Here is an 18,355-nt window from a genome sequence, read left to right on the forward strand (position 1 = left end):
GTGAAACCAGACCATTATCTTCATGACATCTATTATGACAGTTTTCGTTATTTTACTCATTTTTTTTCCATTAATTCTAGGTTTAAAAGCGTATTTAGTTTTATGTGCTGTTACTTCAACTCTGCCCCTTTTTCCCCTAGAACTACTCACTTGATGAAGTATTTGATTCCATCTGCTGTGTAAGCTTCTTCCCATCCATAAGGCAGGCCTGGGACCAAACAAAGAAATAAGTTGTCTCTCAAAGCTTAGGTGACACTAAGGACACATTTCAAAACTGCTGTCATTTCAAACCATGTCATGAAAAAGATTATAGATGAATTCTTGCTATTTTAATAACAGATAATAACATAAGTGATACAGTTTAATAAATATTTGCTGTGCTATAAAGAGACTTTTATTACTCGCATTTATTCTCTAGAAGCTGACAGTCTGGTCAAATTAGAGTGTAGTCGTGGCTGCCCCATCCCTGCAGGTGTTCAAGGCCAGGTTGGATGGGGCCTGGAGCCCCTGATCCAGTGGGAGGTGTTCCTGCCCATGGAGTGGGGGGAACTGGGTGGGCTGTGAGGTCCCTTCCAGCCCAAACTATTCTATTATTCTATGAATTCTTGTTTAACTTCTTATGTAACTTACACCTATCTGAAGTGACCAAAAATCCCTCTATGTCTGCTCAGGTCTGTTTTTACAGCTACAGAGTTTGGATTGTGTATCCTCTCCACTCCTCATATGCTTCAAAGTTCCATGTACATCTGTAGGTTTTTTAATGCCTTTATTTTCTACATTTTTCCTCCTTCCCCACTAGTTTTTTGCTGTTATTCCCTGTACTCCTATCCTTCACTGTTAGATTTGTACTTCTATTCCTTGGTATTTCCCGTGGCAGCTAGCAGGCTCTCATGTTTTGCATCGCGTTTCCCTAGACATCATCTTCACTTCCTTCAAGCTCACTTTCTCCATGAATCATTCATAAGTTGATCTGCTTCCTAGCGCTCTGTTTTTTCACACCCTCCAGGGTCAGATTTGTTGCTTGTCCTAGGACTTGCTTTGCAAGACTGCTGAGCTCTCACCTGGAGTAAACAGGAGGTAAAGGAGCTCAAACAGTGAGAAATGCAGCCTGAAAGACACATCATTTAGCCTACGTAAACTCCAGCAGCCTTAGATTTCCTACATATTTATCACTTCTGCTGTGAACTGCCAGTCTTTGATGAAACTTCATCAATAATGTATCTTGGCTGCAGTTCTCTGCACAGAACATCCTAAAAACTTACAGATTTACAGTGCTGAATTTCTTTTCATCAGAAAACGCAGGGCTTCTTGCTAGTCAGACATTTGTGATTATTTATCTTTTGCAAGGTAAAGAAAAGGTAAAACTGTGAAAGTAATTCTGCCTGCAGACGAAATGGGTACAGTCCAAAGCACCCTTTACCCAAACAGAATAAATGGTCTCCTGAGAGACTGCATGTTAGCCAAAACACAGTATAACCTACCATTATTTTGTTCTGAATATGTGCATTTAATTAGGGTTAACGCAAAGGAAATTTCTATAATTCAATGCAAAACAAACCCAGAACCCAACAGACCCCTTGCTGTTGCATTCGGTCACTGAGCAGCACAGCAGTATCCCTGGTGACTGGCTGTGAGATGCCTGCTGTGATAACCACTACTGTAAAGTTAACGTTATATAAACCAGAACGGAAATGAAACCCTAGGGCAAACAAAATTTTCCTCATACTTGATAAAATGTGGATCTCGTCAATCTTTGTCACTTCCTTAGGTTACCAGGACAAAGAAATTCATCAGCATTGATACTTGGTTGGGTGCAGAGTAGAAAGATAAGCACCAGCCCAAATTATTAACGCAAACTTGTATGAAAGTGACGGATGTTGAAGATTTTTGCCCATTGTTTCCAAGATAGAATACATAACTTGTCCCTCATGCTTCAGTACAGCCTTCCTGAAGGAAGAGCTGCACATTGCATGGTCAATCAAAACACGTCCCCAAGGGAAGAAGGGGCAAAGTACAGAAATTAGGTAAAAGTCTCATTTTAGTGGGTAGTATCAAACCTAGAAACTGGACAGGAACGTAGTAGGTGGGGTTTTCCCCCATATGTTACTTAAAAAATACTAAAGGAAATGTGGAGATCAGCAGATGAAGCGAATAAGAACAGATATCATATGAATATTCAGTTGACTCAAACCTGACAGTTATTCCCCTAGCATCTAACTCCTGCCGTCCAAAATGTTTTGCTCATTTTCTGATAAAATTACTCAAAGGAAATGTGAGATTTACAGACTATAGTAAGAATTGTTACAAAAATTACTGTTCACTAGGATTTTATCTAGGTTTGGCTAAAGTGGGATTGTTTAGATGCCTAGGGATAAGTACATCCTTTAAATACTTTAGTTTCGCCTGAAGGCCAGACTTTAAAACCCTGCTTCCATTATAAACAGTCTCACAAACATTACTGATGAGTTTGAAAAGACTGCTGAGGGATAGCTGCCTACCAGAGGTGGCAATCTCACCCTCCACACTCTCTTCTGAAGCACAAACGTCTTTCCAGCAGTGTTCACAGCTCTGTCCTCCACCACACGAGGGACGTCTGGCTACAACTCCTTCCTGGTCAGGGCTAAACAGTCTTGTGGCTGTACCATTAACCCACCTCGTCTGGAAGTAATATCATAGGATAAAACCACAGAACGGTTTGGGTTGGAAGGGACCTCAAAGGTGATCCAGTTCCAACCCCTTGCCATAGGAAGGATCAAGCTTAAGTGATGTAATATCTGTCTGGAATTGAAAACCCACAAAGGATAAGTACTCAGTTTCTCTATGAACACATTCTTTGACCAACAACAGAAATAAGGACGCACTTCTTACATATCCTTTTACGTAGGTTGACTTTTCCAGTTATATGTATATTTTAAAGTAACAGAGAATGACCTAGATCATGACCTAGCGTTATTCACCTCCCAATGATTTATTTATATTTAATACTATGAATTCTCCAAAATCAGGAAGTTTTTGCAGAACTAAGAATTACCTGTTAAAAGTATTTCTGATACACTAGATTTGCTAAAGGACTTTATAAACAGTGTTGAATTCTGATCTCTCGTCAACATCCACCAGTTCATCTGTTATCATCACTTAAACCTTCCTCACGTGGCCTCAATTGTAACACAAAATTCCTTAGTTAAGATCCCCAATAGCTTTGGCTCTTTGAGCGATGTGGGCAATGCAGAGAGGATCGAAAGCTGCAGATCTGACTTGCTGGTTCTAAGTTATCTGGTCCTGGACATCTGGGTGCTGCTGGAATAGGGGAACATCCCAGATATGAGACTAGAGGTATCATATGAGACTGGCAGAGGAGTTCCTCAGCAAGTTATGCAATTTGGTACGACAAAAGCAACAATTTGTGAAGAAACATGCAGCCTTGTTTGTCAAGTGTGTTCAGTGGGGTGCAGGCGCAAGATGGTCCTTCTTTTTTGAGGCTGTCAATAATATATGCTGTATTTTAGTGCTTGTTTGTTAATTAAGTATAAAAATGTGGGTTCAAAAAAAACATCTTTCAGAAGTGAGCATGCTCTTCTGACATTGGCTGTGTGCCACTTTATTCTTCTGACCCTTTTGAGCGCTCTTCCCACAAACAAATGTGTTTCGTCTTATGAGTAATACCCTGCTAAGGGGACATTCCATTCCTTTCTTTCACATATCAAATTTCATTTTAAAGAAATTGTTCTTTTTCTTTTGCTGTTGGTAATTTAATAAAACAAAGATGGAATAAGTAGTTTTCAAGTGGAGACATCTGGGAAATACTAGCAACTGAAATTCATGCTAATTTAGCACTGCTGGCAGATTGGCTCCTCTCCCTTCAACCTTGTTCCTAGAAACCACGCTTCCGGAGAAATATTTTTCTTACTTTGGATATTCAGGGCACGGTGAAAGATGAGCTTGTGTTTTCCCATTTCCTATTAATCATAAGACACTGACCTATGTATGTCGGCAAACTCATTAATCTCTTATTAAGACAATTAAATCATATCAAGTTACTATTCAGAATGAGAGTTATAAAACAGTTTGCTTCTGGTGCTGAAGGATTATATGATCAACTTTATGATCTTTATGGTAATTCTGAAATTACAAACTGTTATAACTGTTTTTCTTCTAGTACTTGTCTGTGAATGATTTGGTACAGTTAATTGGAAGCAGTATGGATGCAGCAGAAACAGCAACGCATGAACAATATATCTGGACATTATTATTTCCATTTCTTATTGAATTCACTGCAGTTTACAAGGTAATTTTTGAGGAATATTTGCGTAAGTTAATTTGAAATTAATTTTGTTGACACCTACAAATCTCAGACTGCTGAAGAGAAGACAAGAACCACATTATTTATTATAAAAATCAGAGAAATTGCCCAGAACTGGGGAATTCTAAACAAATGCCACATAGGCTAAAAGAAAAGTTAAATTCATAGAAGTAAGCACTCCCTTGAGAACACTCTTGTTCTGAATTGGCACAGCGCTCTTCCAGCTGATTAAAAAGAATCTGGAGTAACACATTCTTATCCTAGAAATGCCAGCCTCTACACACAGGGCATTCACCACCAGGACCAGGTAATTAATATCTGGAATACTTCACTGTATGGTCCAACTCTAAACCATTTCTTTTATTCCACAGTTTCCCTACTCTCTTGCTCCCCTGATTACTCCTTGTTCCGGAATTCATCTGTCTCCTCCTTTCCTTACTGGATCAACTTCTTTTGTCACCATCTATTGTGCTATCCACCCACTTCCATCACTGTCATCTCCCAGTGCTCACTGACGCATGTGATTGTTAAATATAAGTTTAATTAGAAAGCCTTCGCTGGTAACAAATTAAAATGACTGCCTAAAATTAGAATTAATCAGAAATTGTCTGAGATTTAAAAAGCAATAGTATTACATGATACGCCTTTCTTGCTAAGCAATATCTTACTTTGCACTGATGATGAAATTAAACTGCGCAGGGGGCCAGCATAAACCACCTGCAATTGAGAGACACAGAACTACTCTCTCTGAGCTCAGCTCGCAGCAAGCACAGACCAAAGTAATGCTTTTGCCTTTTGAAGCAAGAATTGTAAAAATACATTATCAGAAGACACCCTTTTAGCTGTTACAACAACCACTGTAGCTACACATAAATAAAAGAAGGGGCTTATTTACAGCAAGACTTGACATTAAAGCTAGCATACATAAAAAATAATGTCAAAATTCTTAGAAACTCAGACCCTTTCCATTTTTGTTATAAGTCTGAAAGGAAAAGAAGAATTCCCCACATGCCCGAGGTAGCATGTGTTGTTACCGTTAACTGGAAAGTATTCAATCATAATACCTAAAGCACTAACTAACGCAAGGCAAAAGCTCCATCCCAGCTCCTAGTTAAGGATTTGGACTATTATGGCACGAGGCAAGAGATCTGGTATGAGACTTGTGCACATTTTGCACCTCAGGTGTCCCTACCCATGGCAAGGAGTGGAACCAGATGGGCTTTGAGGTCCCTTCCAACCAAAACCTATGATTATAATCAAGGATTAATATACCAAACCCAAATTCTATGATTATAATCAAGGATTAATATACCAAAATTCTAAGCACTGTGTCAACAGAAATTAATAGAGGGAGAGTTTAAGGAGTATTTACTGTCTAGTAAAATTGTTGATTCCGTTTTGGATTCAGTCTTCATAGCTACCAGGAGCAAGTACAACTTGTATGGGGAGATGCACCAAGTCAATCAATTTTTTCATAGCGGGGTCACAGTATGAGCTGAATGAGTCCATAGGCTTTTAAAGGTTTTCTCTCTAATGAAGCCTTCCTTCAGGGATGTTGGAAATTAACCTAACGAGACTGCACTCATCTTGTTAACTCATCTGCATGTCAAGGTAAAATAATATCACTTGTTTGTCATTATTAAAATGTTTTGATTTGAAATTCAGTACAGACAGTGCCTATTCAAAAGCTGACTCATCTTTTCTCATTAAAGATAAGTGAATGGAGAGAGGATAAATTGCTCTTCTAGCAGCAACAACAGAGTTCTGAAATCTGGGTCACATTAAAGAAATGTCTAAAATACAGGCTTTAGACACTGAATTATCTTTTGCCTTGGTGTGAAACATTGGGAATAACATACATGTCCATCACCAATAAATTACCTAGCAACTTGTTCATTACTGATAATTAAAAATAGATTTTTTAAAAATTTGATCAGCCTATAAAATGATTCCATCATTATTAGTGTCACCTTTTATCAAGCTTCTCTGCTTGTGCAGAATTACTGTTATGTTCTGATTCTCAAACATCAAATTAAACAAGTGGGGTCTAATTTCTTTGCCCTGTAATAATACCCACAAGTGAGAGCAGTTAGGTGAAAACACCATTCCTCACTTGCATTCAAACAAATGTGGGATTAGCCCAAGTAAGGGGAGTTCCAGGATAATTCAGGATTGAAACCCATTTATAAAGAGACATTTCTCTAAAATGTCATTGAAAAAATTTTTTCTTTTTGGAAACATAGTTCTAAGAACACAGTCAAAATTACACCTCTTCGTTCTTATTTACCATGCAAGCAAAATTGTGAGGTCCCTTCCAGCCTAAGCCATTCTATTATTAAGGCAGAGGGGGGTGAACAGTCCGCGCTTTCATAACAACTTTTTCAAAACTCTCCTGATGATCTACAGCCAATTATCTGTACAAAATTATAGTACTGCTGTATCTTTAATTTCAAAAGCAAAACAGTAACAATGTATATGGTATTAATTTTGTTGCAATAAACAAACACACCAGGGCTGCAAGAAATAAATAAAGGAATATAAATATTTAACAATATTAGTTCTTCTCAAAATAGAAAAATTGTTATTTGGAAATTAACAAAGCTTCTCTCCCTTACACTTTCATTCCACCCACACTGTTAAGAGAATGGGAAAGGACAACTAACACTTTGCTGAACATTGAAAAGAAAAGAAGAAACAGACATTGAATATTTTAGCTTTTAATACCTGAGATTTGTGGTCGAAAAAATCAAGAGCAACTTATCTACACATAAGAATAAGAATAAGCAGACATAGGTGCTGAGCACCAGCAGTGACCATCGCCTTCTTGTTATGGGTAGTGAGCATACAAGAAAATGAACAGAAAAATCGGACAACTAAACTTCTGCCTGAAGGATCTTCATAATCAAATGTACAGTGACTACTGGGACTAGCAAGACCAGTATCAGTACAGTAAGTGGGACTTTCGGAAGGTGTATTAATTTGGAGATCGTTGCAGTGAACCTGAGCATTATTGCCAGGTGTCAGATCGCAGGCTGACCACAGATTAAGGGAATGCAACAGGAAAAAGTGTCTCCAGCTGAACTGCTTGAGTTCCTGCTGAGCAGAGAAGGGGGCATCATAGTACTTAATGGATTCCGACAACTTGGATTATAGCAACAAGATATAATTTTGGATAGAAATTTCAGAGGCAGAGTGAGGAAATTAGCAGTTAAAATACTTGAAAGCTGCATTATGCCAGGGCACATTTCTAAACACTGACTGCCTGCTATTCTCTGAGGAGATAAGTGTGTTCTGGGGTTAATCAGATTTTGGCCATTACCAGTACCAAGTGTATTTCTTTTCTAATTTTGTAATAGAAAAGAAGAAAATGCTTTCCCAATTCTTTTTAGCATGATTTGCACCATATGGTCTACTAAGTGCAGCCAGCAACTACTTTTAAACGCTGCAGTTCTTCCACTGAGGCATTATTACCCTTTGTATGATGAGAGCAATTTCATGTCTTCAGGAGATGCTTGTATTGTACAAAGCAGAAAGGCCTCACAAGACTTAGCTTCTAAAAATAGCCTGCAGTCTTTCAAGAAGTTGAAGGATGAATCTTACAAGGGGTGAACTTGATCATTCTGTTTATTACTTTCTTATTTGCATTTCAGGATCTTGAGGATCCTATAGTAGCAGGCACTGGAAAACAACTTGTGTTTTTCTCCCTTCAAGCAGAGTCCTCACTTGAAGGCTCGCCAACCTGACTTCACAGAGCTGTCATTCAGCCTACAAAGCTGAGAATTGATCTGCAGCATTAGCACAAAGCAATATGTACTTGGAGATTTTCAGGAATACGCTAAACTTCTCTAAACCACTTCCCTCAGGCAAAATGTTATGCTGTTACAGAGGAAGAAGACAGTTTGTGTGGCTAAGTTGTATTTACGTCATTTTGACCTGGTTGTCAAGGATGATCTTTAACAAAGGAAGCAGTTTCCCTTAGGAAGCACACTCCACAACCTTTTCTTCGCACCTAGACTTTGTTTCATTTGTACCATAAATGAATCAATTTGTTAGGGCTCTTACTTCATGCTGTATAAAATGAAGCAAATAATGAAAGAGAAATACTGTATAGAAGGTAAAATAGGTCATGATGATTACCCAGATATACTCTTTTTATCCACTGAGCATTCTCAAATGTATTAACTGCAATTCTCTAACAATTCCTTAACAGATTATTAAATTCATTATCAAATTATTATGTTGTGGACATCTTTAAAGGAAATAAGGAAAACCTTCAGTCCACAGTTTAACGTCTATTGTACTTTTTGCTTTGAGGCACAGTGTTCATGAAGTGGTACATACATGAGAGACCTTATTTTATGACAGCCCATCTGCAAGATCCCATGGGAAATACTTTGTGAGCATCTGGCACAGAGGACTGCAGACAGAATGCTATTAAATAGTTTCTCTGCCTTAACTACTTTTTTTTTTGAGAGAGAGAGAGAAAGCGAGTAAGGTTTAAAGCTTTAATCTCATACACAAGCTTGTCAGAGCCCAAATCTATCTGTAATACTCTCCAAATCAGAATGAACTCAGAAGGATGACGTTCAATCTTTAAATCCTTCTTCACTGAGCTATTTTTAACTCTTAGGTTCATAAAATGGATCCCTGCTGTGGCGCAGATCTTTCCAACATGTATCCTACCTATTATGTTTGACGCAGCCACATGTTAAGAGTTCAGTTGCATTCAGAACCAAAAGTTTTCCTTGCGCTATTTCCTGTGCACTGTGATAGAAAGAACTCAATGTGACAGAACTCCACTGTTGTCACTGGCAGAAAATCAATTATCTCCCCTCCTGGCCACTGTTTTTCTTTTCACTTCCACCAATAACTTTAATTCGAATATTCTGGACGCTTCTGGAGAATTTTTTTTTACCTTATTTTGCTTTCTTCTTCACAGTGTGATGTAACAAATAATGTTGCATAAGTAATGCCAAATAAGACATTTTCCATATCTTGAAACATTTCCTCAACAGATATATTTATTCAGTCCCTTTCTATTAATTCCAAACGAGCTGAAAAGGATATTAAAATCTTTGATATTATGATTATAACCTACCATAATTCACCAGCATTCTAAAATTTCCTGTAAAGGAGTCAGGCCATTTCTGGTTTATTTTTTCAAATCAAGCCATCTAAGCTGGATTAGAACTGGCATGTCTGCTCAAATATAGGTAAACATGATCGAAATATACAATCATTTCAACAGTCTGAACTGGGAATGGCATAATAAGCCACAATTGTTTCTTAGATTTCCAACTGTATGTGGTTTATTACAGTAACTGCTCATTACTATCATAGTTTTTACCAATGGGAGCAGAATTCTGTTAATGACCTGAGGACATACACGCATTTCCAAATGAACCTGCAGGTTACATTCACTCCCTACAGCAATGAAATCTCCATTAAGACACTTTGATACATGTTCATGTAAATTCAGCAGAATAACATTTTGTAAGCATTCCGGCATGAACATAGAGCATTACAGTCAGGAAATTCTGCTGGTTTTACATGATTCTGGAAATCTTCACATTCCTCATTTTTGCATTAATTTTCTGCTTTAAGTTTTCCAGGAAAAAACGTACTCTGGTATAACTTTCTATTCTAAATCTATTTTGATGAAGGTCCACACTGAACTGACGCAGTACCTGCGTTCTCCTCCGGTGCCATGAGTGATTGATTTTGCAGTCACCAGTATCACCCATTGGCTTTACTACACTCTGTAGCAAGCGACTAATTTCAGCTGACATAGAACTCACCACTTGTCCAGTCAACCCTTGCAGAATGGGATGAAATATATTGTGTATTTCTGAATTATTACATCTTTCCAGAAATGCTGACCTACTCCCAAGCTGAAACTCAGAAGAACGAATATTTTCTTGATTTATTAAACCACCATATTCTTATTAAAAGCTATTTAAAATAGGAAACAAAAAGAAAAAGAGGAACAAAACTCCTCTCTTTGGCTTAATATAAACAGAAGAAATGTTCAACTGACAATTAACAGACCAATATTCATGCTATCATAAATAACATTAGGAAATAGCTGCTGAATTTTCCTGGAAGGATATTTATGATCCAAAAATATTCCGTGACCTCATTATAATTCAAAACACTGTTTGCTACGAAGATCTGTTTAACCTGTGGTTCATTTACTCTGTATATTTTCGCTAAAAGTCTCACTATTATTTATTCCACAACCTTCAGTGAACTACAAAATATACCCAATTTACTTAAATAAGGTTCCTACCATTACACCCATTTGACACTGATAAAAGCCACATCTGATGGACGAAAGGCAGTATTTACGTGTTTGTATACATGGAGACACAAACACAAAGACGCATGTGCTCACTCACAATCTACTTCCAGAATGGCTCGAACAGACTTGGCAAGGTCTCTGGCTTCTGCTGCAAGAGCTGCTGTGACAGTAGGTCCGATTCTTCCCAAGCGTGCAAGAAGTGCTTTAGTAGACAATGACGTCCTTCTGTCACTAAGAGAACAAAAAATAGCGTTTATTTGTAAGATTGTAACAGAAATGTTTATTTTTACAACAGCAAACTTGTGTTTCTAGATTAGTTTTGGTTTCATTGTATGAACAAAAAAGATTCATACTACTAAATTGCTGCGTTTGCCCCTGAAGCAGTTCTGTCCGTACAAAAAGGGGACTGGGAAAGTGCAAATTAAACAACATCCACTCTCAAAATACAGTGTCAAGAACTCAGGGGCTGTCAGGAAAGGAACTCTCTTAGCAATAATTTCCATATTAGCTTTAAGGAGGGGAGACTGCTTTAGAGGCCCCAATTTTTATCTTCCACAGTGTTAGTGAGTCAGCTTGTCACCTTAACTTTGTGTTTTATACTTCAATCTACTTATTAAATAAATTCTATGAACTTTATAATACGTGAAACATCACTCTTCTGTATATCTTAAATGGATATACACATTACCAATTTATTTATACACTACTGGGTAATGATGATGCAAAGGCTTGTATGGGCAAACCTAAAAAATGATAATAAAATTATAACCCACTGTTAAGGTTCCTTGCAATTTTAACTAATCCTTAGCACATTATAATTACTTTATGGAAATACCCAGACAATCATAGCTATGTAATTACTAACTGTTTTAATTTAATTCTGAGGTTTTTAATGAAGCTGTTTCCTGAAAGCCTAATTTATAATTCATGCCATTCCCTCTCCTCCAATAAAATGACACTTGGAAACTTACAGCAAAAAGTATAGGAAATCCATCTACAAAGCAGGTTTTGGAGAGCTTGAAACAACAGTAGGGTTTTAAAATATTAATATTGCCCTTACAATATTAATAACTATGCCATTTCATTACCTTAAAACAGCCGAGGAAGGAGAGTTATCGGAAAGTGTTTCATGCACAACCTGTTGGCAACAGTCAAGAAGTTAACAGTTTATAAATCAACAGTCAGAAAGTTGATACTATATATTGTGACGTTCTGCTTGGGTGTGGGGGATTTGATTTGTAATTAAAGACTCTAATCTCTCCCAGCTAGAGGTGTAAAGTAAAAAACAAAATATTATAACTCCTTTAAATGAAATAAATATAAAATCACTTTTTGAGTTTCATAACATTTAGAAATATTATCAGGCTTTACTTTTACCTGCCTTTTTCCTCTGGTGAATTTCACAGAAATTGATATAAGTTTGTGAAATATCAGGTGAAAAAATTACCTGGTCCATTTTATTTCTTTAGTGCATGGCAAAACATAAATATTATGAACATTCCTACGTGGATCTGTACATTTATATGCTGTCTTTGTTTCTAGTAATGGGAGGACCTCTGCAAACTAGTCCATAGTCAGTTTACTACGTTTATTCCTCAGAAACACCAACACAAAACTTTTCCAGACAAAGCACTGCTAGAAATTAAAGGCAAAGTTACCTCTACAAATTGTAGCAATTTTTCAGTGGCCACTTCAAAGGTTTTCCTAGCCGATTCGGACTTCCGCAGCTGGCAATCAAGCACAGTAACTCTCTTTCTCAAGTCTTGGATGTTATCCTGGGAAAGAGATTTTAAGGCTTTGAAACCAAACCCCGCTGGTTGTCTCTATTTGAAGCAAACCAGCACAAGCATTTGTTGGTGCACACTGTACAAAGCAGAGAAATCACAATTATTCTGAATGCCAGAGATTCTGTTGACTAAAACACCTTTCTTTGGTAACCTCACTGTCTGGTACCAGAAAAGGGGCTGGGAAGCCCTTGAAGAGACTCTTCTCTTTTACACTAAATGGATTTTATACTCCAGGGCAGGTACCTACTCGATACTGAATCTTTTGGATAAGAAACGCAGAGAATCAAGTCTCAACTCAGATACTCAAGTGCTCACTCAGAATTTCAGGAATTCAAGTGAGCACCTCAGAAACAAAGCTCTAAGAAAGCAACTCAAACACTCTGAATGTCTTAAAATTTTGATATTTATTCAAATCTGAGAAAACAAGCAGTGCTTAAAAAACTCCTGCCCTAGATGATGGGGCATCACATCCATATGTTCAGAAAGGAGAACTTCTAGGGTGTGACTCACCTCATCACACACACTCATAATGAGATGGGAAGAATGCCTTCTTCAAAGCCATGTGGACTTGCTATATTACTTCCTTGCAAGCTTGCACACCATAGCTTGGGTTTACGTTTTAATACCTTCTAATATTGAATTAACTCTCATGATGAAATAAGGCAACATTTCTGTAGGTTTTCTTCATCAATTCATATGCACATCCATTTTTTATGAGGAAAACAAGGCAACCACACAAATATAACCTGCTTGCACTGTGTGTAGAAAATGGATCTGCAATTACATCCCTTACTGTGTTTTGAAATGCCTCACTGGAGATGAAATGATTTAAAAACATGATGTTCAATTAAGAAAAAAAATACATTTTCTTCGCAGGATACTGTTAGCAGCATTTAAATAATTATCTTGATTAAACCTAAATTTACTTAAGAACAGTGTAGGGATTTATACTGTTACTACTTGCCTAACAGAAACATAAACATGAAGGTCATTTTTACATCAATACAAAAGCATACAAATATATGTATAGTCTCTACAGACAATATATCTGCAGCGCAGAAACCATTCCAGACTTTAAGAGTTGAGATAAACCACTGTGACCTATGACCCACATACGCTTCCAGCCCAGAGATATCTGGATAAAGGAAGACTCATACACTTCACATTACCCTCTTCACCACGCATCATTCCAGTTATTGAATAATACAAGACAAACAGTGACCTACTTTAGAAAAGCAGATGAAAAGAACATGAAAACAAGATACATGACAACAGCAAGGAAACCATGGTAACTACGACTGGCGCCTGCTTTGCTTACTTTATTTTGGCCAGAATCATCACTGAGCTGAGCCTTCAGCTCTACAATTTCAGCTTCTAATAGGCAAATTACTTCTTCATAGTCCATCTCCATTCCACGAGCCTGCCTTTGTGCGGCTTCTGCAAGATGAATCCTGCTTCGCAGGGCTCTTGTCTCTTCCACAGCTGCTTTGGCTTCCTGTAGATGACAGAATTTAATCGAGAAGTTACAGCTCCCACTAACAAAGAAGGAGAGATTGAGCTCAGAAATTCTGCAGTTGGCATCAGTGCTACCCTTCAATACTTAGCTGCTTGCAGCGCTAGTTTTCAATCGTATAACGCGCAAAGGACAGGTATTTACAGAGAGAGATAATTTTACCCATAAATTAAATAAGTAATTCTATTATTACTGTAAATCTAATTGCATGAAAGGTTTTACAGAAATGCATCTGATAGTGTAAATCTTCTCAATTGCTTCCATACTAAGAAAACACTGAGGTATCCCTGCCCATGGCAGGGGGAGTTGGAACTGGATAGGCCTTAAGGCTCCTTCTGACTCCAACCATTCTAGGGTTCTCTGACTTTATGTTATGTTATTTTATTTTATTATTAACTGCCTGAATTCACATTCAATTTAGAGATTACACGTCATATAGATAAACTTCTAATGCAAGCATTCAGTCCACACTGTTCTCAAAATAAGTGCCTTTTATTCTTCTGCCTAGTTCCTGCTGTTATATCATTATCTTGTACTACCACAGAAGAGCAGTACATAAAATTTATATATAAATAATGTATGGAAAACAGGAAATTAGAAACTGTATGCTTTTAATTCACCTAAAGTGATCCCTAACAGTTGTCAAAATCTGTTTTTGAGAAGGATATTGCTCAGTTCATTTCACTACTGAATATTAATTCAAGTTAACTTTGATTTGTAAATTTTGAAAGTCAAACTAAAGGTCTGGGCAACAGATGAGTTTACACAACAAAAAACCCAAACAAGCCGCCATCAAAAATGTAGTCATACAGGCTCATTGACACCAAAACCAGTAATCTGCCTTTCGCTTTAACTTTTTATTAATCTGCAGGAAAAGTAACTCTGTAGCCTTCAGCAGCAACTTCATTCTTCAGTAATAGGCTGGAGGTGGGAAAAACTCTTGGAGACAAAGGTGAGAAGGTGCTCTGACATTAAGTTTGACTAATACAAATGAACACAGAGGCCTTAGCAAAGGATGGAATCTTAAAAATGCACACACAGGAATTATTTAAACAAACTGACAACAGAGAAGTAATGGAAAATTTGCTATAATGAAAAGGGAGTCTTTAATTTTGAAATAAGACTTCCTTGAGATAAAGGTTTAATCTCTTATAATCCAGAATTGTCCTTACTCCTCCCTCATTTTTTCAGAAACCCAATTGTTGAACACTAATTTTGCCATAAGAGCAGACTAAGTATGACCAGATTTCAACAGTGAAGGACCTAAAGGAATAATTAACGAACAATGGATTCTTACATTACAATGAAACGATTATCCACACTCCAACTGAATTAGCAGAAGTTTCTGAGCCACCAGAGCTGTTTGTCAGAGTGAGGAGGCATGAAGGAAGCTTCTCCATCAGGTTTTCCTGTTCTACGGATACTAAGGGCGGCACTGCGGGACAGGGTGGGTTCAGTTGCTTGTACGAAAGAAGATGCCACAGAAATTAAACCTGCAGCTGCTAGTATTTCATCTATAGAAATGCCTGATGGGACTGTTCATCCTGATCCAGTAGGAAGTCACTGCAGCAAATAAGAAACTGCAGGCTGGAGGAGAGAAACCGAATCCTTACAGAAGCAGTTTCAAGGCACAGGTTCCTTTCAAAGCCAGGTTCTACTTCTTCCTTGGATGAATTGAAATGTTAGGAGAAGGTTTAATCCAAATAATATTCCAGCCTCCACAAACACCGGAACAAAGGTGTCCCTTTAAAATTACATGAAAAATTGTAGTAACAATTGAAGTATGTTTATTCATTAATTTTACAAAAATTGTACGCTGAAAACATCCCTTACAAGAACTTTGAGTCTCTTCACTATTTATTAAAATAAAAAAGCTCATGAAATAAAAATAAACACAATACTTCTTTCAGGCAGGGTGAAATAAATTATATACTGCTTCCAAAATAGCAGCTGTTTGAGTCCTAGTCGTCAAGGCACCCCTTTTTCCTCTTAGAAAACCTAAGCACAGAATAGCAAATCTTAGCCCTATGACACACAAAACCAGCAGTATGGGACACCATAAACACTATCCGGTCTTTATAACATTGCACACGAGGCTGAAGTGCTTCAGCTGACAACAACTGCCTAAGAGAAGCTCTAGTAAAGAAGAGCTCATTGAAGTTGGTCTGACCTGGGACCTTCAGGCAGCACAAGATACAGTTAAACTCATCCAGGAGGTCAGAAGACATCACTACGGATTTCACATTCATGGTGTTGACAAGACTTCAGGTACTCAAAAGGGCCTTTCTATGTTTTGTGCCAATTTCAGCTTCCATATGATTTCAAGGAGGACCCACAGGTAGCGCTATATCACAATCTCAAAGTAAGAATATATCAATTAATACATTTTAATTGTCATAGACCAATATTAGAAAAATAATTACTATCTGTTTTCAAATGCAGCAATATTTCTAATCTTAAGAGTTTGTTTATCCTGTTAGCTAGTGATTCAAGTGCTGCTTAATGAGTCAGTGCTAACAAAACATGTTAATTAACCAGAATATTTGTATGCCTGTCCTAATTACGCTGTAATCTGTGATTCACAATTAGTAGACAATAGAAATGCCACAAAAGATACTCCCATATACGAGTGGTAGCCTATATGCCCCTTTAAAATCTTGGTTTTTTTTTCAGAGAAGCACTGATTTAAAAAAGATGTTTATACAGTATTGAATACTGAAGACCTCAAGCACATAGTAAGGTTGTTTTGACCAGGCCATTAGGGCTTGGTAATGTACTCGTTAACCCATTTCACTAACTTTAGCTCAAACAGGAAAACATCATCATACATTACTACCTGAAAGGAGGTTGTGGAGAGGAGGGTGCTGGCCTCTTCTCCCAAGTGAAAGGGCAAGAGGGAATGGCCTCAAGCTCCACCAGGGGAGGTTTAGGCTGGACATTAGGAAAAAATTTTTCACAGAAAGGGTCATTGGGCACTGGAACAGGCTGCCCAGGGAGGTGGTTGATTCACCTTCCCTGGAGGTGTTTAAGGCATGGGTGGACGAGGTGCTAAGGGACATGGTTTAGTGTTTGATAGGAACGGTTGGACTCAATGATTCGGTGGGTCTCTTCCAACCTGGTTATTCTATGATTCTATGATTAAATGGCAACTTGTACTGCTTGTAGACTATTTTTGTAAACTTCATATCACCGTGAATCTCAGCATCAACATTTGTTCTGAACTAGAGAAACATATGTAAAACACTTGAAAATGCACCAAGCATAAACAGAACTAAAGCTTCCATTAAGAGCCTGCTTGTATCTCCTAAAATAGGTCCCACAGTGCTGTAATTACATATAATCTATTATTTCTCTTTCATTTCACTATATGGAACCTTTTCAACAGCAGTTACTTAAAACGCTTACTAGAAAATCCGAGTATCCCCTGGAGGTTTGTGCTGCAAAGCCGACCTGCAGCACCACAGTGCTTTAAAGAAAAATAAAAGTGCAAGGACCTCGTCTGGTAGGAGCTGGGCATTGCTGTCACTTCCAACCATATTGTTCATCCTTGTCCAAGTCAGCCTTCCCAACAAGAGCAGGAATGTGAGTTGAAACCCTCGATGCTGCGGACCTGGTGTCCCTGCTGTTTGCATTTTGGGGTTGTACTTTGTACCAGCTTGAGTCTAGACTGATAGACTGCGCATCTGCTCCAGCCTGGAGCAACAGACTGCTCACCCAGAAGTGAATGGAAGCACGAGGTGCACTACTGGAACATGCTTCCAGTTAAATTTTATCCAAAAAAGCATCCAATTTATTTCCCTCTGTCCTACAGTGACAGGTGGCAACACCACAATATTAATGGAAAACAGATTTCAAGCAGTTCTCTCATATTCATGGAATAAAAGGTAATAATGAAGGTGTTGAAATGTGCACATGTGAGCAAAACCAGTACACTGAAAGGTTTTTACACTACACGTTGCATTTTCACACATGACATCTGATGGAACAGAGAGCCATGAGAAACCTACAAGGAATAACTGTAACAGTATAGGAGAGAAGAAAGGCAGCCAGTTCACAAGAGAAGAGCTGACAGGGTGATGTTCAGTAGAAACAGGCAACAGGCAAGTTATTCAGGTTTGAATCCAGGCTTTAAATGACATGATACTTGGATATAATTGGAAATTTCCTTTAAGAGACAAAAGAAGGCTAAATTTCCTAAGAAATTCTGATTGCTCCTCTCATAGTTACGGGTAGACGTTGCTCACAACACACTTACTAGCATACTTTTCCTGGTAAATGCCAGGTAGAATTGTCAAGCATGTCTGTTTTTTCATACTTAAAACACTGGCTGACACATAAAGTAGTTCACTCTGGGATGGTAAATTAGGCATACAGCAAAATCACTTCAAGAACACTTAAGACCAGAAAGGTACTGCTACATTATATCCAACTTATCTGATTCAGCTTGTCATATG

At 37.8% G+C, this 18,355-nt stretch overlaps 1 protein-coding gene across 2 annotated transcripts in view; it reads right to left on the bottom strand.

The window, feature by feature from the left end:
* STXBP4 (syntaxin binding protein 4) overlaps positions 1 to 18,355 on the bottom strand; it is a 52,699-nt gene that overhangs the window by 12,322 nt on the left and 22,022 nt on the right. For both annotated transcript variants that reach the window (XM_069872280.1, XM_069872279.1), the window contains exons 17-21: positions 13,707 to 13,883; positions 12,260 to 12,376; positions 11,690 to 11,739; positions 10,699 to 10,832; positions 151 to 208 (exon numbers count right to left, since the gene is read on the bottom strand). In XM_069872280.1, coding sequence (XP_069728381.1) covers positions 151 to 208; positions 10,699 to 10,832; positions 11,690 to 11,739; positions 12,260 to 12,376; positions 13,707 to 13,883 — 536 coding nt within the window. The remainder of the gene's footprint in view (positions 1 to 150; positions 209 to 10,698; positions 10,833 to 11,689; positions 11,740 to 12,259; positions 12,377 to 13,706; positions 13,884 to 18,355) is intronic.

This window comes from Phaenicophaeus curvirostris, chromosome 19, assembly GCF_032191515.1.
Source record: "Phaenicophaeus curvirostris isolate KB17595 chromosome 19, BPBGC_Pcur_1.0, whole genome shotgun sequence".
Taxonomy (NCBI): domain Eukaryota; kingdom Metazoa; phylum Chordata; class Aves; order Cuculiformes; family Cuculidae; genus Phaenicophaeus; species Phaenicophaeus curvirostris.